Consider the following 16,742-nt stretch of genomic DNA (forward strand, 5'->3'; position numbering starts at 1 on the left):
TAAGTACTTCCATGTTGGATGCATATATATTTACAACTGTTATGTCCTCTTGATAAGTTGACCACTTTATCATTAAATCATGACCTTCTTTGTCTCTTGGAACAGCTTTCTACTTGAAGTCTGTTTTATCTGATATAAGTATAGGCATCCCTGCTCTCTTTTGGTAACTCTTTTCATGGAATATCTCCTTCTATCCCTTTACTTTCAGTATATGCCTATTCTTAAAGTTAAAATGGATCTCTTGTAGGTAGCATCTAATTGGATCTTTTTTTAATCCACTCAGCCATGCTATATCTTTTGATTGGAGAGTCTAATCCATGTATAAGCAAGGTTATTATTGATAGGTAAAGGCTTATTCCTGCCATTTTGCTAATCGTTTTCTGGTTATTTTGTAGATAATTTGTTTCCGTCTTCCTCCATTGTTGTCTAACTTTGTGGTTTGGTGGTTTAGTTTTCTGCTTTGTGGTTACAATGTTGTGTTTTTTAAAATATTCAACATGAATACACTTTTTTGTTTGGATAATGTGTAAAATGTCTGCAAGGAGGGGGAGATAATAAGTTTTCCCTTCAGAATGTACAGTTTTGCCTGGGATCAGGAATAATTTATAATGATAACTGTTGCTGGTTAGAATTTGGCTCCTACCCATATTCATGCAAACTCAGTGTTCTAGATTAAAAGAGATTTAAGAGACTTGCCAAGCAAATGCATGGTCCTTAGATGTATCCTGGTTTGAATAAAACAGCTATAAATAATAACATTTTGGGGATTATTGAAAATTCTGACTATAGCTTTCAGGTGGTATCAGAGAATTAGTGTTATTATTGTTAGGTATGTTAATATGGTCATGCAGCAATATGTCTTTCTTTTTAAGAGATGCATACAAAAATATTTAGGTGTGAAATGTCCTCATGCTGTAATTTGCTTTAAAATTCTTCAGAAAAAAAAGATAAGCAAAATAGAAAAACAGGATAGTGAGTACATGGTATCTAATTATTATTCTTCCTTTTTGTGTATTCAATTTTTAAAAGAAATTTACCCAATACATATATCCCACCCCTTCCACTAAGAACTCCAAAACTGTAAATTGCTGTAAATATAAGAAAAAGTGAAATAATTCTACGATTCTGAGAGAAAGTCAATACTGTAGGAAAAAGCCCAGGATTTGGGCTAAAAATCATTAGTCTGATCCTGATCAACCCTGTGGCCTTCAGCAGTAACGCAGCCTCTCAGGGCTTTGATTTGCTCTTCTGTAAAATGAGGTAAATTGTCTAAATAACCTTCAGGGAGTGTTTTAATTTTAAAATTCCAAGTCCTTCCACATCAGATAAGCAACAACTATTCAGTTGTTTGTGCTGAAGAGTACAGAGGACCAGGAGACTGCCCAAATGGGTTCATAAGCCCATTATGCCACTTCCTTGTTGGATCACCTTGGGCTTTTCACTAAATTTTTCTGAGCCAGATCCTCTCCACCTTGCCTGTCTATCATCAAAGGGTCGCTGTAAGGCTATAATAATGTAAGAGGAATAAATCATGATTATTAAGGCATATTCTGAACCACATACCTCCATTGGCAACATTAAACTTCACTCCAAACTCTCCCCCTGGTCCTCCAGGGCAGTGGCTGGCTGTTAGGATGATTCCACCAGCTGCCTTGATCTTCCTGATAATGCAGGAGACCGCAGGTGTCGACAAGATGCCATTCTGTCCAATAATCAGTCGTCCAATCTAAATCATCCAAAACAAAATCAATCCAGTTGTATGGGATAGAAAGCGCTCCAGGCTCTGTTAACATATAGTCAATCACTTGATAAAAGAAACAAAGTGGGCTTTAGATTAGGGGAGGCAGGGTAGGGGTAACTCTGACATTGTCTATCTTATCTGATGTCTCTAAAACCATTTGGAGCACTCACATCTGGCAGTCAATTATTAACCTGTAAATAGGATATGGCTCATTGATCTTCAGTAGTTTGAAACATCTGCTTTTGATAACTGAGGGGTTAGCTTGAATCACACAAGAAGTTCTTAGTTTTGTACTGACTCAGAAACTATGCATGTGAGCATGCTAGAGATTACAAGAAAAAAGAAATGGAGTGCTTCTCTGCTTCTTCTACTTCCTCTAACTTAGAACAAACTCAGATTAGAACAAGTACAAGGGGCCTAATTTACTACAACTTCATCCTCTGAAGGCATATTTTAACTGTCCGCTTCAGGAATGACTGTTCTGCTGAAAGCAGAAATTCTCTTTCTGCTGTTAAATGACAGCATGTTCTGTTACATTGGAGAAATTACCCAGTCATGCTAAGCTGAGATCTGGAGGTCATCCATGGATGCAGCCAGATTCTTTCTATAGCTACAAAACTGACTTTTTAAAAAGGCAGCAACACAGCCCTGAAGAACATTTATTGCCACACTTTGTTTTAAAATTGGATTCAATATCATCCAACCTAGTAGTTCTCAATATTTCTACAAAATAGAATCACTTATGAAGCTTTTTAAAATCCCAGTACTCAGACTGCATTCCAGACAGATTATATTGCAATCTCTGGGGTAAAGCCAAGCATTAGTAGTTTTAAAGCTCCACAGGTGATGCCAATGTTCAGCCAAGCTTGTTACTCAAGCCCCCTTGTTACTCAAAGGGCTGGAAGCATGGGCATCACCTGAAAGCTTGATAGAAATGCAGAACCTCAACTGGGTGTGGTGGCTCACACCTGAAATCCCAGCACTTTGGGAGGCTGAGGCAGGCAGATCACCGGAGATCCAGAGTTCAAGACCAGCCTGGCCAACATGGTAAAACCCTATCTCTACTAAAAATACAAAAATTAGTCAAGTATGGGGGTGCATGCCTGTAGTCCCAGCTACTCGAGAGGCTGAAGTGGGAGAATTGCTTGAACCTGGGAGGCTGAGGTTGCAGTGAGCCAAGATCACGCCAATGCACTCCAGCCTCTGTGGCAGAGTGAGACTCTGTCTCAAAAAAGAAAAAGAAAGAAAGAAAAGAAAAAGAAGTGCAGAACCTCAAGGCCCACCCAAGGCCTACCAAATAAGAATCTGTATTTTAATAAGATCTTCTCCTCTCTTCCCAGATAATTCATTCAACAAGTACTGATATAACCCACAAGCCAAGACAAACTTTGACATACAGTCCAACAGCAAAGTTGCCCTGGCACCATCATTGCTAGAGGTCAGTCACTGACCAAATATAACCATCAGGGAGATCAGGGGAAAAAGAGATACAAGAGATTAAAAAACACATGCACACCCAGACACAAGCTCAAAAACAAAGCAGCCTTGGGTTGATTTTGTATGGAAATCTACAAGATCTGCAGGGTAAATATTTTCAAGTAGAGGAGACAGATTATAAACAAGCAATGATAATAATAGTTACTAGTGGGGTACATATTAGGAAGGAATTCGACTGCTGTAATAAAGGAGTGTCAATTTTAATAATAACATAATAATGACAGCTAAGGGAGCTTAGATTTTATTCTAAGTACAATGGGAATCCATTGAAAGGTTTTAAACAGTGGAAGTGACATGATTGCATTTTTAAACATCACGGGCTGAGCAGCCCAAATGGTCCTATTAAAAAGTAAGTCACATCAAGTCACTAAAACATTCTAATAGCTTTCCTTGTCCCCCACCCACCCAAAACAGAGCCAAAGTCTTCATCATAGTCTACAAGGCCCTACATAATCTGACCCCTTCACCTACCATCCTCCACTGCCCTCCCTCTTCTGTTCCAGCCACAAGGGAACAGAACAGCTATTCTTCAAATAAGCCAAACATGATCTTGCCTCAGGGCCTTTGCATTTTCTTGCTCCTCTGCTTAGAATACTTGCTCAGATATTAATATATCTGTCCTCTAAAGTCCTTTGGGTTTCTGTTTCAATGAAAGCTAATCAGAGATAGCACCCTTGTTAGTCCTATCTAATACAATAGCCAGAAGTCCCTAACTTCTCTATTGCTTCCTATTTCCTTCACCCTGCTCTAATTTTCTGTATCACATATATTACCGTCTCATATACTTCATATTATTTGTTTATTGTACCACTGTATGTAAGACCCAAGGACTGGTTCTTTTTTTTTTTTTTTTTTTTTTTTTTTTCCACTACTATATCCCAAGATCTTAAAACAAATCTGGCATGCGGTAAGCGTACAATAAATATTTGTTGAATTGATTAATGGAGAAAAATGAAAGAATGATGAATAGCTTCTCTGGGAGAAATACAGAAAGAGGAAGATCAGATGGGAGAGTAATCAAGTTTAGTGTTATAGTATCTTAGACTAGGCTAGAGCCAACAGAAATGAAAATAAGTTACTTTGTTTGAGATATATTTTTGGCAGGAGGATGAACAGAATATGCAGGTGGACTGGAATATGGAAGAGGGGAGCTGTGGTAAACAGCCTCCAAAATGGCCCCAGTGTCCTTGTCTTTTGGTATTTGTGCCTTTGTGTGGTCCCCTCCCACACTGAATGGTGCAGATCGGGTAGTCAGTACATATCGCGGAAGTGATTGTGTGTAACCACAGTGAGGCCATAAATGGCATGGACACTTGTGCCCTGCTCTCTTGGTTGGCTCATTCTGTAAGATGCCAGCCTCCATGTCATCAGGACACTCAAGAAGCCCGTGAAGATGAAGGAAGACCTGCCAACAACAGCCAGCACCATTTGCCAGCCAAGGGACTGAGCATCTCACAATGGATCCTCCAGCACCCGCCAAGCCTTCATATGACCAAAGCAATACCAACATGTAACTGTGCCCTCATGTGAGTTCCCAAGCCAGACTACCCATCTCCTGTCTCACAGAAACTGAGAGAGAGAGTAAATATATGTGCTCACAAACATTACCATCTAATTTTCCACATTATATGTTTATTTCTCCATTGTATATAAGACCCAAGTACTGTGTTTTTTTTTTTTTTTTCACTGCTATATCCAAAGAACCTAGAACAAATCTGGTATGTGGTAAGTATACAATAAATATCTATTGAATTAATTGATGGGAAAAAAAAGAATGAATGATGAATGGCTGCCCTGGGAAAAACACCTTGAAGAGTGGCAGAAGCAAAAGGAGAAGGATGAGATGGGAGACTAACAGCCAGCACCACCTTGCCAGCCAAGGGACTGGGCCATCTTGCAGTGGATCCTCTAGCCCCCATCGAGCCCTGACTAAGTCACTAAGTTTCATGGTAATTTATTACACTGCAATAAGTTACTAATATAGAAGCAGTGAGCAAAGGAATCAAGAATCATCTCAGCTTTCTACTTGTAATAACTTAATGGATAGTGGTGCCATTAATCAAGTCAGGAAAGAGAAAGGACAATAATTACACCCATACTATTATCCAAAGCCATGATACATTATTTTCCATATGCTCTTGCTAACATTTATATAGTCATTCAACTCATTTTATTGAGTATCTACCACGAAACAGGCAATATGGAAGAAACTTCTGATATAGAACTGAATATAATTTAGTCACTGCCCTCAAGTAACAAGTCTGGAGAATCAGGAATCTGAAAAATATTTGTAAATTTGGTTCAAAATTTTCTCTCTATTGAGCCATTTAAAGGAAAAACTTTGAAGATTGTAGAGCAGTGACATACTGGGTTAGCAGTTCGTAAAAACGTGCAATGTATTTCCATTGCACAGAGTCAATGCTGAAGAACAGCTGCCCAGCCAGGGGCTACATTTTCCAAACCACCCTTACATCTAGGTGTGGCCACATGATACATTTGGATCATGGGCGATCAACTAGCATGAGAATGAGAACAGAAGTAATGTGTGAGGATTTCAGAAAGCAGAGATATCACCTCTACACTGCTTATTTCTCTTTCTACAGATTCAATGCAGGTAATCATGTGGCTGAGGATGTCAGAAAGCAGAGATACCATTCTATACTGCTTATTTCTCTTTCTACAGATTCAGTACAGGTAATCATGTGGCTCCAGTAAATGCCAGAGTTACTAGAGGAAAAAGACCTGGGTCCCCATCCCATTTGGTAGACAAGAGTCTTTGTCCCCAAGGGACATACTCATTAGACTATAACCTGGAAACCATCATTCTCAGCAAACTGACAGAAGAGCAGGAGATCAAATACCGCATGTTCTCACTCATAGGCGGGTGTTGAACAATGAGAACACATGGACACAGGGAGGGGAGCACTACACACTGAGGTCAGTTGGGGGGAAATAGGGGAGGGACCGTGGGGGGTGGGGAGTTGGGGAGAGATAGCAAGAGGAGAGATGCCAGATGTAGGTGATGGGGAGGAAGGCAGAAAATCACACTGCCACATGTGTACCTATGCAACAATCTTGCATGTTCTTCACATGTACCCCAAAACCTAAAATGCAATAAAATAAAGGGAAAAAAAAAGACTATCATGTGAGTGAGAAATAACATTCTATTGTTTTTAAGGCAATAAAAATTGCCTACATTTCAGGTTTGTTACAATCACCCATATTTTCTCGAGTGGTAGCGAAAGAAACATAAACGATACTTTCATGCTAAATCAAAAATGTCAAATACAAAATTATTTTACATTATTACAATATCAAATTATGTACACTTTGGGGAAAGGACTTAGAAAAATACAGAAATAAACCTTCAAAGTTTGTTAAGTAGGAGAGATTATAAATTTTTATCTTATTAAATTTCTGTTATTTTTAAAAAGGTAATTTATATTCTGTTTAAGAAGGTTAAAGTGAGTAATTACAATTGAATAAAATTTCAACCTGAAATATTTTAGTTATAATTGAAGAATTAACAGAAAATCGAATTCTAGATATCTGGAAATTTTCCCTACGTGAGATGCTCATTAACCCATCAATACCAGAGAGAAGACGTATTGCTGGACATTGTCCTATCATCTGAGGGATAAGTACTGGAGGAGATGTGAGAGAGTGGGTGATGGGGCTTCCAAGGTAAGACATGGAAAATTGTGAAGATATGTGTGTCCCATATGGACACTCACCAAAGTGACCTGGGCAGAGGAGGATTTTAATAATAGGATGACCAATCCTGTGGGTGTCAATGAGTGTCTTTCCCCCAGCCACTCCTGTCACTGTCCAATGGGCTCATAAGCAAAGTGGCTGATATGGTTTAGATGTTTGTCTCCTTCAAATCTCACGTTGAAATGTAATCCCTAGTGTTGGAGGTGGGGCCCAGTGGGAGGTGTTTAGATCATAGGGTAAATCCCTCTTGAATGGTTTAGCACCATGCCCTTGGTGGTGTGTTCTCACTCTGAATTCACACGAGATCTGCTTGTTTAAAATTATGTGGCACCTTCCCCCTGGTTCTCTTGCTCCCAATCTTGCTGTGTGGTGTGCCTGCTCCCACTTTCTTGTCTGCCATGAGTGAAAGCTTCTGAGGCCTCACCAGAAGCCAAGCAGATGCTGGCACCAGGCTTGTACAGTCTTCAGAACCATGAGCTAACTAAACCTCTTTTATTTGTAAATTACCCAGCCTCAGGTATTTCTTTATAGCAATGCAAGAACGGTCTAATACCAATGCCATGATGGTTATGCATGGGCTCGACAACATGGACTTTCACCCACCAAGGCTGACCTGGCTATGGCCACTGCCAATACTGAGTCTCCCTGTGGTACCATTCCCTACATGATCAGCCAGCTACCTGGTGGCAGATTGGGCGATTTGGGCCACTTCCATCATGGAAGGTGTCGTACTTTGTACTCTGCTAGAATAGACACAAACAAGAAGAGATATGAAGACAGATGCAAAGACTGGAGTAAGGCAGCCACAAGCCCGGGAAGCCAGGGAATGCATTCTGCCGCCAGAAGCTGGAAGAGGCAGGGAACCAACTCTCCCTAGAGCATCTATGAAGTATGTCTGTGCCAACACCTTGATTTTGATTTCTGGCCTCCAGGACTGTGAAATAATAAGTTTCTGTGGTTTTAAGCCACCAGATATGTGCTAATTTGTTACTGGAGTTCTAGGAAATGAATACAAAATTTGTAACCTAATACGAAGTTTGCATTAGCTTCATAAGGTTGCTATAACAAACTGCCATAAACTTAGTGGCTAAAAGCAACTAAAATTTATTCCCTCCTAGTCCTGGAGGCCAGAAGTCCAAAAGCAAGGTGTCAGCAGGGGCCTGCCTCATTGGATCACTCTAGGGGAGGATCCTCCCTTGCCTCTTCCAGTCTCTGGTGGCTCCACATATTTCTGAGCTTGTGTCACATCACTCCAATCTCTGCCTCTGTCTTCACATCACTTTCTTCTGTGTGTCTATGTCTTCTCTTCTGCTCACCCTTTCTCTTCCAATTAGGCCAGGATAAATGTCATCAGACAAGGCATGCTTTCAAAATCTAGTCATTGGTAAAAAATGTATAACTTTTGGAAGCCCTTTTATATAAAGAAAAAGCATTCAACTTGAAGTTAAAAGGCACAGGCATGGCTGGGCACAGTGGCTCGCACATGTAACCCCAGCACTTTGGGAGTCCAACGCAGGCAGATCACGAGGTCAGGAGTTTGAGACCAGCCTGAACAACATGGTGAAAACCCGTCTTTACTAAAAATACAAAAATTAGCCAGGTGTGGTGGTATGTGCCTATAGTCCCAAATACTCAGAAGGCTAAGGCAGGAGAATCACTTGAATCCAGGAGGCAGAGGTTATAGTGAGCCAAGATCGTGCCACTGTACTCTAGCCTGGGCAACACAGCAAAAATCCCCCTCAAAAAAAAAAAAAAAAAAAAACGCCTAGGTATGAGTCTTGGCTCTACCATCTGACATAAAGTCAAACATTTTACTTCTCTGAGGCTCCATGTCTTTATCTGAAAAGCCAAGGAAGAGGAGGTTGTTAAAATCCACCAAAGATCAGATTCTACCAACAAAAACTCTTTGTTAAATTAACCATGACACAAATTATTCTACTGTCTTCCCCAAATCCCACAACCCCCTACAACATTTAAAATTCACAGCAGATTATCCCTTAAACTACCATTTTACTCTCTGAAAAAGTCCTAGAAATACTACCCTCTGTCAATGCAGCAGGCTGCTACCTTGCAAGGAAAAGATGGTCTACTTACACAATTAGCCTTAATTTTGTTTACAGCATTGAAGCTCGCAACATCTGACTTTCATTCCTGAATGAAATCCAGACCGCAGCCCAGGGAGGACCAGGCCATGGCATTCTGCTGCTCCCTCACTGAACATCCCACACCATAGCGTCTGGCTTTGGCTGGAAGAAGAACAACCTTGCCCAATCCTCCAGAAGGTGGACTCGCCCAAGTGAATGTTACTGCCACTAAGTAGCATTTCCTTCAACTTCCACATGGAAAAGGGGGCAAAGTGGACCCAAGTCCACTGTCACTCACACACGCACATAGGAGGCACACAGATACAGATGCCAGGTTCCACATCTATCACATATATGAACATCATCACACAAACCCCTGCAGACACATCTGTGATGCATACACATTCCCAATCACACAGACAGACCGACTCAGGATGAACCGGTTCCTGCCCAGCCGTGACTTGTAAATGCTTGAGGAAATGAAGACCTAGTAGAAAGGAGTGTGCAATTATCATTCCCCACAATGCCATTATTTAAGATCTCTCTGTGTCTGTCCTTCTAATGGCACCAATGCCTTCCATCAAGCCTTAAACCTCACCTAGATTATGTCATTGGGCTTTTTCACCTGCATAGCAGGTGCCAAGGGAATCAATATGCCCTTTCATATGCCTTAGACCAGTGTCCCAAGAAAGATAAAACGTTATGCTATAAAAGCTTTCTCCCAGCACTTTATTCCTTTAATGTGCCATATACTACTATGGTTTTTTTAATGATCTTATTTCTGACAGCTCTTTTTCTTCAGAACATCAACAATTTCTCTTCTAAATTAGATTTAGTATGAGTTCGGTTTCTAATTAGCTCAAATTAAAGTCCTAGAGAGCAACGAGGTAATATTTAAACCCTCAGGCTAAAATCTCGGGGTAGGTGCAGAATTTTGACTCCAAATCAGCTTTCCCTGTGACACACCACTAATGAAAGCATGATTGCTTTCATGTGTGAACTCCCTTAAATCAGACTTACCCTTTGTGATTCTCTTTTAGCTTTAAATGCCATGTAAGAAAACAAGAGAAAAATTGAGCATGACATTCCCCAGTTCCCTCTGCTCACTGTGTTATAACCCTATCATTCCCAAAGTAAATTGAGAGAGTGGAGAGACAATTAACAGAAACTTCCTTGATGCTTCACAGAGGAAGCGTTCTCCAGGACCACATAGCCTCCACGATGTTCATCTACGAAGTGCTGTAGCAAGCCATATACATAAAGATGCCTGTTTTCTGTCTTCTTGGTTTAAAACAAAAACAAGACACTGGAAGGAACCCCAAAGCCAAGCTGCAATGGGTTGCAGAGTGCCAGCCCTTAAGTAGTATTGTGCATGGGTAAATAGGAGGTGGGTAAGTGCAATTTCAAGAAATAACAAACTCAAGGCATGAATGTGGTTATCCAAACATCAAGGGACTTCTTCATTTGCATTTGGATAATTGTGCAGTTATGTGATTTGTTACATGGAGACCAGATGGGAGCAAGAGAGCTCATCCTCAACTTCCCGTACCTCTGGAAGTCTTTACACACATGCTCGGGGCTGGAGAGAGAGATGAGTGCTCATTAGCACCAACCCAACATGGATTTCACATTCAATTCCTAATATCTGAACAAGTGCAGAAAAGTCACAGGCATCTAGAAGTGTGGCCCAAGTTCTGTTCTTCAATTGGACCCATTTCTCAAGATTTCATTGAGAAGATCAAGAAATCTAACCTTCCTTGGATACAAAATAGAGGTAGTGAAAATTGGAAGTATGTCCTTCCTGGTAATTAGGTAACTTCAGTGCATAGGAAGTGCTCTGAAATCTTTAAGGTATAGAGTCTGGCCCACTTGTTGCCAGTTTATGAAGTGACCACCCCAACTGGATCCCAGGATAAGAACTACAAGTGTCCAGTGGGTCTACCTGGGTCTGGGTCAAGAAAGCAGAGTTGAGTACCCTGAGGTAGGCTGAGATTTTGGTGTCCAATGGGAAAGAATATAAGAATTGACTTTGCCACCTACTGCCTGTGTGACTTTCGGCAAGATCCCAAATCCCCATGTATCTCGGTTTTGTTATCTAAAAGACCACATGATGGAGGATAAAAGAAAGTGACACCCAAGCTCCCATTTACAGTGTCTAGTACCCAACAGACTCTCGACACATTCACTTGCACTTGAGTCAGTCTTTCCATGTCACTGAATATTCTTCCACAACCTGATTTTAATGGATATAGTCTTCCATTATTTAAATGTACCATCGTTTATTGACCAACATAAAAGTGTTCTTTTACCTCAAATTCGTATATGTAAAACAAAAACATGTTTGAAGACTAACCCCACAATGTGGTATAAATTAAACTGGATGTAGGCCAGGCATGGCAACTCATACCTATAATCCCAGCACTTTGAGAGGCCAAGACAGGAGGATGGCTTGAAGCCAGAAGCTCAAGAGCAGCCTGGGAAACACAGCAAGATTTTGTCTCTACAAAAAATAAGAGACATTAGCCGCCCATGATGGTGTGCACCTGTAGTCCCAGCTTCTTGGGAGGCTGAGGTATGATGTTCTGTTGAGTCCAGGAGTTTAAGGCTACAGTGAGCTAGTATAACCACTGCACTCCAGCCTGGATGACAGAATGAGACCCCGTTTCAAAAACAAACAAACAAAACCTAACCAAAAATTAAAAACTGGATATAGTTTGCCAGTAATTAAGCAGCAAATTAATTGTAACATTTTTACATTTCAATGATGTCTTTCTTCTTTAATCATAAACTCGTTCACTAAGAAGCTGCTGAAGTCCATGGTAGTGAGTGACAGGTACATGTCTGCATCCTTGTCCTGACCTGCATCTTCTTCGATTGTCCCCATCTGCGCCCCAGACTGGCACCACTCACTTCTATGTACTAAGCTGTGCTGCTAACTCATCAATGTTGTTGAGCTCACTGCACAAAGCTGTTCTTACAAGGTAGACTTCTGCCTGGAATAGTCACACTTACTTATACCACTTATATTTCTTACCCCTGATCCATCCAACTAAACACAAGTTCTATTTATTGTCATAGAAACATAGATCATTTGGAAACACCTCCTTCATTTCTATGGAATGTTCAAACATTTCTGACATTTTGGCTCTGTTGTAGCCTCTTGTTAAATACATCCAGAAAAGAGACAAAGCTTTATGGGGAAGCTGCATGCACACATATGCTATAGAATAAACTATCTAAATGCTTAAAAATACTTTCCATCTGGCACCACACCTTAATAGGTAGACAGAAATTATGTGTCTGTCTGTATAGATATGTATAAATATATATCTCCAAAACAAGAATTCATTGTCTTATTTACATATAGGTAGAATATATGTGACTGTACATATATATTTATAGGTAGAACAAAAAAAAAAACCTCAGTCTCTTTAGGGCCATGTGTTTTCCTTGAGTAATTGTCACAATTAATTAAAATACATTTGTACGCATTTTTAGATAAATTCCATCAGACCAGTTTTTGCCTGGTTGGAAAATAATAAATGCCTATTTGCTAAGTGCCCCTGCCCCCATACTACGTTCCAGTGAACTAAAGACCTCTGGCAATCATAGATTTACAACTCAACAAGATTAAACAATTTACTGTTATTTATGACAGCCAAGCTGGATCTTCTGTATTATATTCCACATTAGCATCTATCACTTTACGTTTGGGAGATCCTGTCCAAAAAAAGATTATGCCTCCTAACCAAACATTCAGCAGGGCTGCAGGAACAGGCCCTCTGACAAACATCCTGCCAAAGTACTTTAAAGCATCATGAGCTCCCACAGCTGTGCATTTTCAGACGACTCAGCAGATTAGCATGGAGTCTCTTTGCCTCTGCTTGGTCTGTTCATTTCAGTAATCTCTCACATGGCCCAGTCCATTTGGTTTGAAAGCCCTCATGAAATGAGCAGATTAAGACCTGGCTTCAGTAAATGGCCGTGGGGAGGGCATAGGGGGAGAGGGTTTGCTCTTAACACAGCCTGAGCCTCAAAAAGGTTTCGGATGGCAAAGTATGGCACTGACTCAGCTCATGCTTAACAGGAAATAATGCACAGGCCACGCCAAAAAAGTCCTTTATGTTGTATGAATGTCTACACTGGAGCAGCTGCTGCCACTTCATGTACTGGGATAGAGTATGCGCCTGTGTGTTTGTGTGTTCATGAGTGTGAGTGTGTGCTGGGAGGGGGAGGAGATCACACCTTCAGCAGTCGCCACCTCAGCCTTGGCTAGCAGCATGCAGCAATGCCAAAAGTCAAGAGGAAGCTGTACCAAAGCCACAGTGATCACCACATCAGCAGGCACCTTCTAATTAGTAAAGCTACTAGGATTAAAAAACACACATGAACTTGTACTTCTTTTATTTTAATCAGAGCAAAATATTTTGGTAATAATTGTATTATATGAATAAATAAAATAATTCACAATGCTGTGACCCATTAACACATTCAATACTCCCCACAACCCTGGAAGATATGTAGACAAGTATTGTTACTTTCCTTATTTTTATAAATGAGGAAACAGACCCCAGGAGGCTAGGTGACTTCCCCACAGCAAATAAGTTGCAAGTGGTAGTATCATGATTCAAATCCAGAGCGTCTCTTTTTGTCTTCATTATTGTTTTAATGTTGAAGGTAATGCATATGCATGTATGATCTTTTAAATTCAGAAATGTATATGGAATAGAAAGGAAAAGGGACTCTCCTTTCCCATTACAAACCCTCTGCCCCCAAGATCTATCCACTGTTCACTGGAGTATGTTCTTTCTATCTTATGTTCTATGTCTACATTAGACAAAGAAAAACACAATACTCTAGTCATTGCTTTTTCTTCACCAACAAGCTATCATTCACATCTTTTTCTTACTACATATAAATGTACATCCTTTATTTTAATGGTGTATACTGTGTGGTTGTGTCATAAATTATGTACCTGTTCTCTAGTGTTGAACATATAGATTTTTTTCTGAGTTTTTCCTTAGCAAAATGCTGCAGTGAGTACCCTTGTACACAGAAGTTTGTACATTTGTTCTAGAAAATCTACAGGATAGATTCTTAGATTAAGAGATTCCTGGGTTATTAGACAACTACTCTATTAGTTTAGATATATACTTCCAAATTGCCTAACCAAAAGTTGTGTCAATTTAACTTCTATGAACAGTATACAAACATGACAATTTTCCAACACCTACACCAACTCTGGGTAATTTCATCTTTTTTACAAGTTGATGGATTGTTTTAATTTCTATTTCTCTGGTTACCAATAAGGTTGGCCACCTGTTCATGTGTTGTTATTATTGACAGTATTTGTATTGAATTGTTTGAACTTTCTTATTGATTTGGAAAACCTTTTTACATACCATAGATATTAAATATTTGTTGTAAAACTGTCCTTCCAGTATGTGGTACATGTTTTGTCAAGTAGAATAAACTCTTGTCCTCTGATTTCAGATTCCTTTCTCTTTCCATTAGAAATCCCTAAATGTAAAACTAGATATTGATAGCTAAAAACCAAGATGCTTACTAGAGAAAAACAATGCAAAGACAATAATTAAATATTACATTTATACAAAATACCTACTAGTACAAACTTTAAAAGAGAAAATAAAAGTAAAATGCTTCCATGACTTCAGACTAAGGACTTTGGAGGTTGAATGTTCCTGAAATTTTTCTTTTCATACAACTATGGACATGACTCCAAAAGTTGATGTCATTAAAAATGTAAGAGGTGAAAGATATGTAAAGACTCAGAGAAGGTGAATTTTCATTTTAACAAGTCACATATATATTCTAGATATCCTCTTATTCATAACTAAGAGAGTCAAATCAGATGAAAGAATCTAAAATCTCCCCCCTTGACTGTGCAAGTAGAAGTAGAGGCACATTGGCCAAATCTTGAGTGTCTGTTTGCATATTAACTCTTAAGGCTATAGGCTGACACAGGCCATTAAAGCCCTAGCTTTTTATGTTTAATTTAAAATTCCCTGAACAATTTATACCAATTTTTCCTGTCCATTATTCTCAAATAATCTTGTTCAAACGCTATTACAGTGCTTGTTCACGCTACTGTTGTCTAACAGAAGAGCATCCAGGACCTTAACACTGAGAGTTAGGGTTAATGACTCCAATACCTTTGCTTGGACTTCTCCAAAAGTGGGTTCCAACTTCTTGCCCTCAAGTCTGTATAGAAACAAGCAAACTTCCAGCGTTCACAAAAAGCTCAAAGAGAACAGATGTTTTATACAAAATTCTTAGGGCAAGTTTCACGTATAATGTTGCTGATGTGTTTCTGCCTTTTCAATAAACATCACTATGCTTTATCACAAGATTTAATAAAGCAGCTTAGTTAAAAATGCCATCTGGGTCTCTGGACACATTAAACAAAGCTTAAAATAACCATCCAAGCAACTGGGAGGGCCCAGCTGTTCTCACAACCTCTCCCACTCCTTTTGCTTCCCCATAAAAAGAGTGAATGAAGACCACAAGCTAAAAGTATCCAGAATGAACTGACACAAACAGGGAGATAGATGGAGCCAAGGGCTATCATAAGCTTGCTGTTGCTCACATAATAGATTTGGTAATTCCACAACTTGAGGATGGGGATTCCAAAAGGGAAGCAAAGAGAGGGAAGAGAGAATTATGGAAGGGCTCATTCAAGTTTTTTAATGTATCACAAACCTGGTCTGCCTCATGTCGATCATACCAGCCCAATCCATTCACCTATTCTGCAGTGAACTCCAGCAATAAATACAGAGCAACCACCACCCAGTTCTTTCTCCCTTCTAGAGATGAGATCTTAGCCACCCAGTCCCAGATTCTCAGATTCATTCCAGGAAAGAAGACCTAGGTATTGAAGCACAGGTTTCCCTCTCTCCCTTCCTTCCTCTACCCTTCCTACTTCTCTCCCTTCCCCAGCCACCACCACTTCCCACGTCACTCCACTTCCAAATCTATGTTGCTCAGTTTGGGGACCACCCCAAGATTTGTTCCCCAGATAGTTCTAATAAATGCCAAACTAAGTATATTCTCATTCTTTAGAGCAACCAGCTTTTCATAGCCAACCGGAACCTAATACAACCTGCACACGTATCTATCTGGAGGACACTCCCAAGGCCCTGGTTGAGCCAGCCTTCGGCATATCACTGCATATCAGCTTCCCACTTTGAAAGAGTTCACAAGGCACTGAGAAATTCTTGAATTCTGTAAGGTGCTCTGTGTGTCAATATCATTGCCATTCATCATGTGGCCAATATAGGGCATGGCTAGTCAACAAATAAATTTTCTCTTCACTAAAAACTTGCAACAAAACTGTTAAGTCGTTTACCAAGGGGCCCACTACAGGCTATATTCAATACATACAGTCAAATCATAATTGTCTGAGATGTATTCAGTTGCTCATACATCTTTATATTTCAGTAAAAGTTATTTACATTTCCCAGTGCTATAGATGTTACAAAGTGCTTTCATATGCAGTGTTTCGCTGTCATAATGATTTTTAGACGAGGAAACAAGTGGTTTCTAGGTATTTCAAGAGGCTAAAACTTCTGCCCTCCAACTTGCATGTGTAAACCAAAAACAAAATTCCAAGGCCCTTCAACCATGTGAATGGACTTTGACTCTTTTGGTCAATATGTGGCAGAGTGAGGAAAAGAAGGTGGGTCTTC

General features: G+C 39.9%; 1 protein-coding gene across 3 annotated transcripts in view; it reads right to left on the reverse strand.

Moving 5' to 3' along the window:
• The window catches only part of PGM5 (phosphoglucomutase 5), a 175,004-nt gene that overhangs the window by 153,635 nt on the left and 4,627 nt on the right, over positions 1 to 16,742 (reverse strand). For all 3 annotated transcript variants that reach the window (XM_032290968.1, XM_032290966.1, XM_032290967.1), the window contains exon 2: positions 1,564 to 1,726. In XM_032290968.1, the coding sequence (XP_032146859.1) occupies positions 1,564 to 1,726 (163 nt within the window). The remainder of the gene's footprint in view (positions 1 to 1,563; positions 1,727 to 16,742) is intronic.

This window comes from Sapajus apella, unplaced genomic scaffold (assembly GCF_009761245.1).
Source record: "Sapajus apella isolate SASKATOON/1434 unplaced genomic scaffold, GSC_monkey_1.0 scaffold24, whole genome shotgun sequence".
Classification (NCBI taxonomy): Eukaryota; Metazoa; Chordata; class Mammalia; order Primates; family Cebidae; genus Sapajus; species Sapajus apella.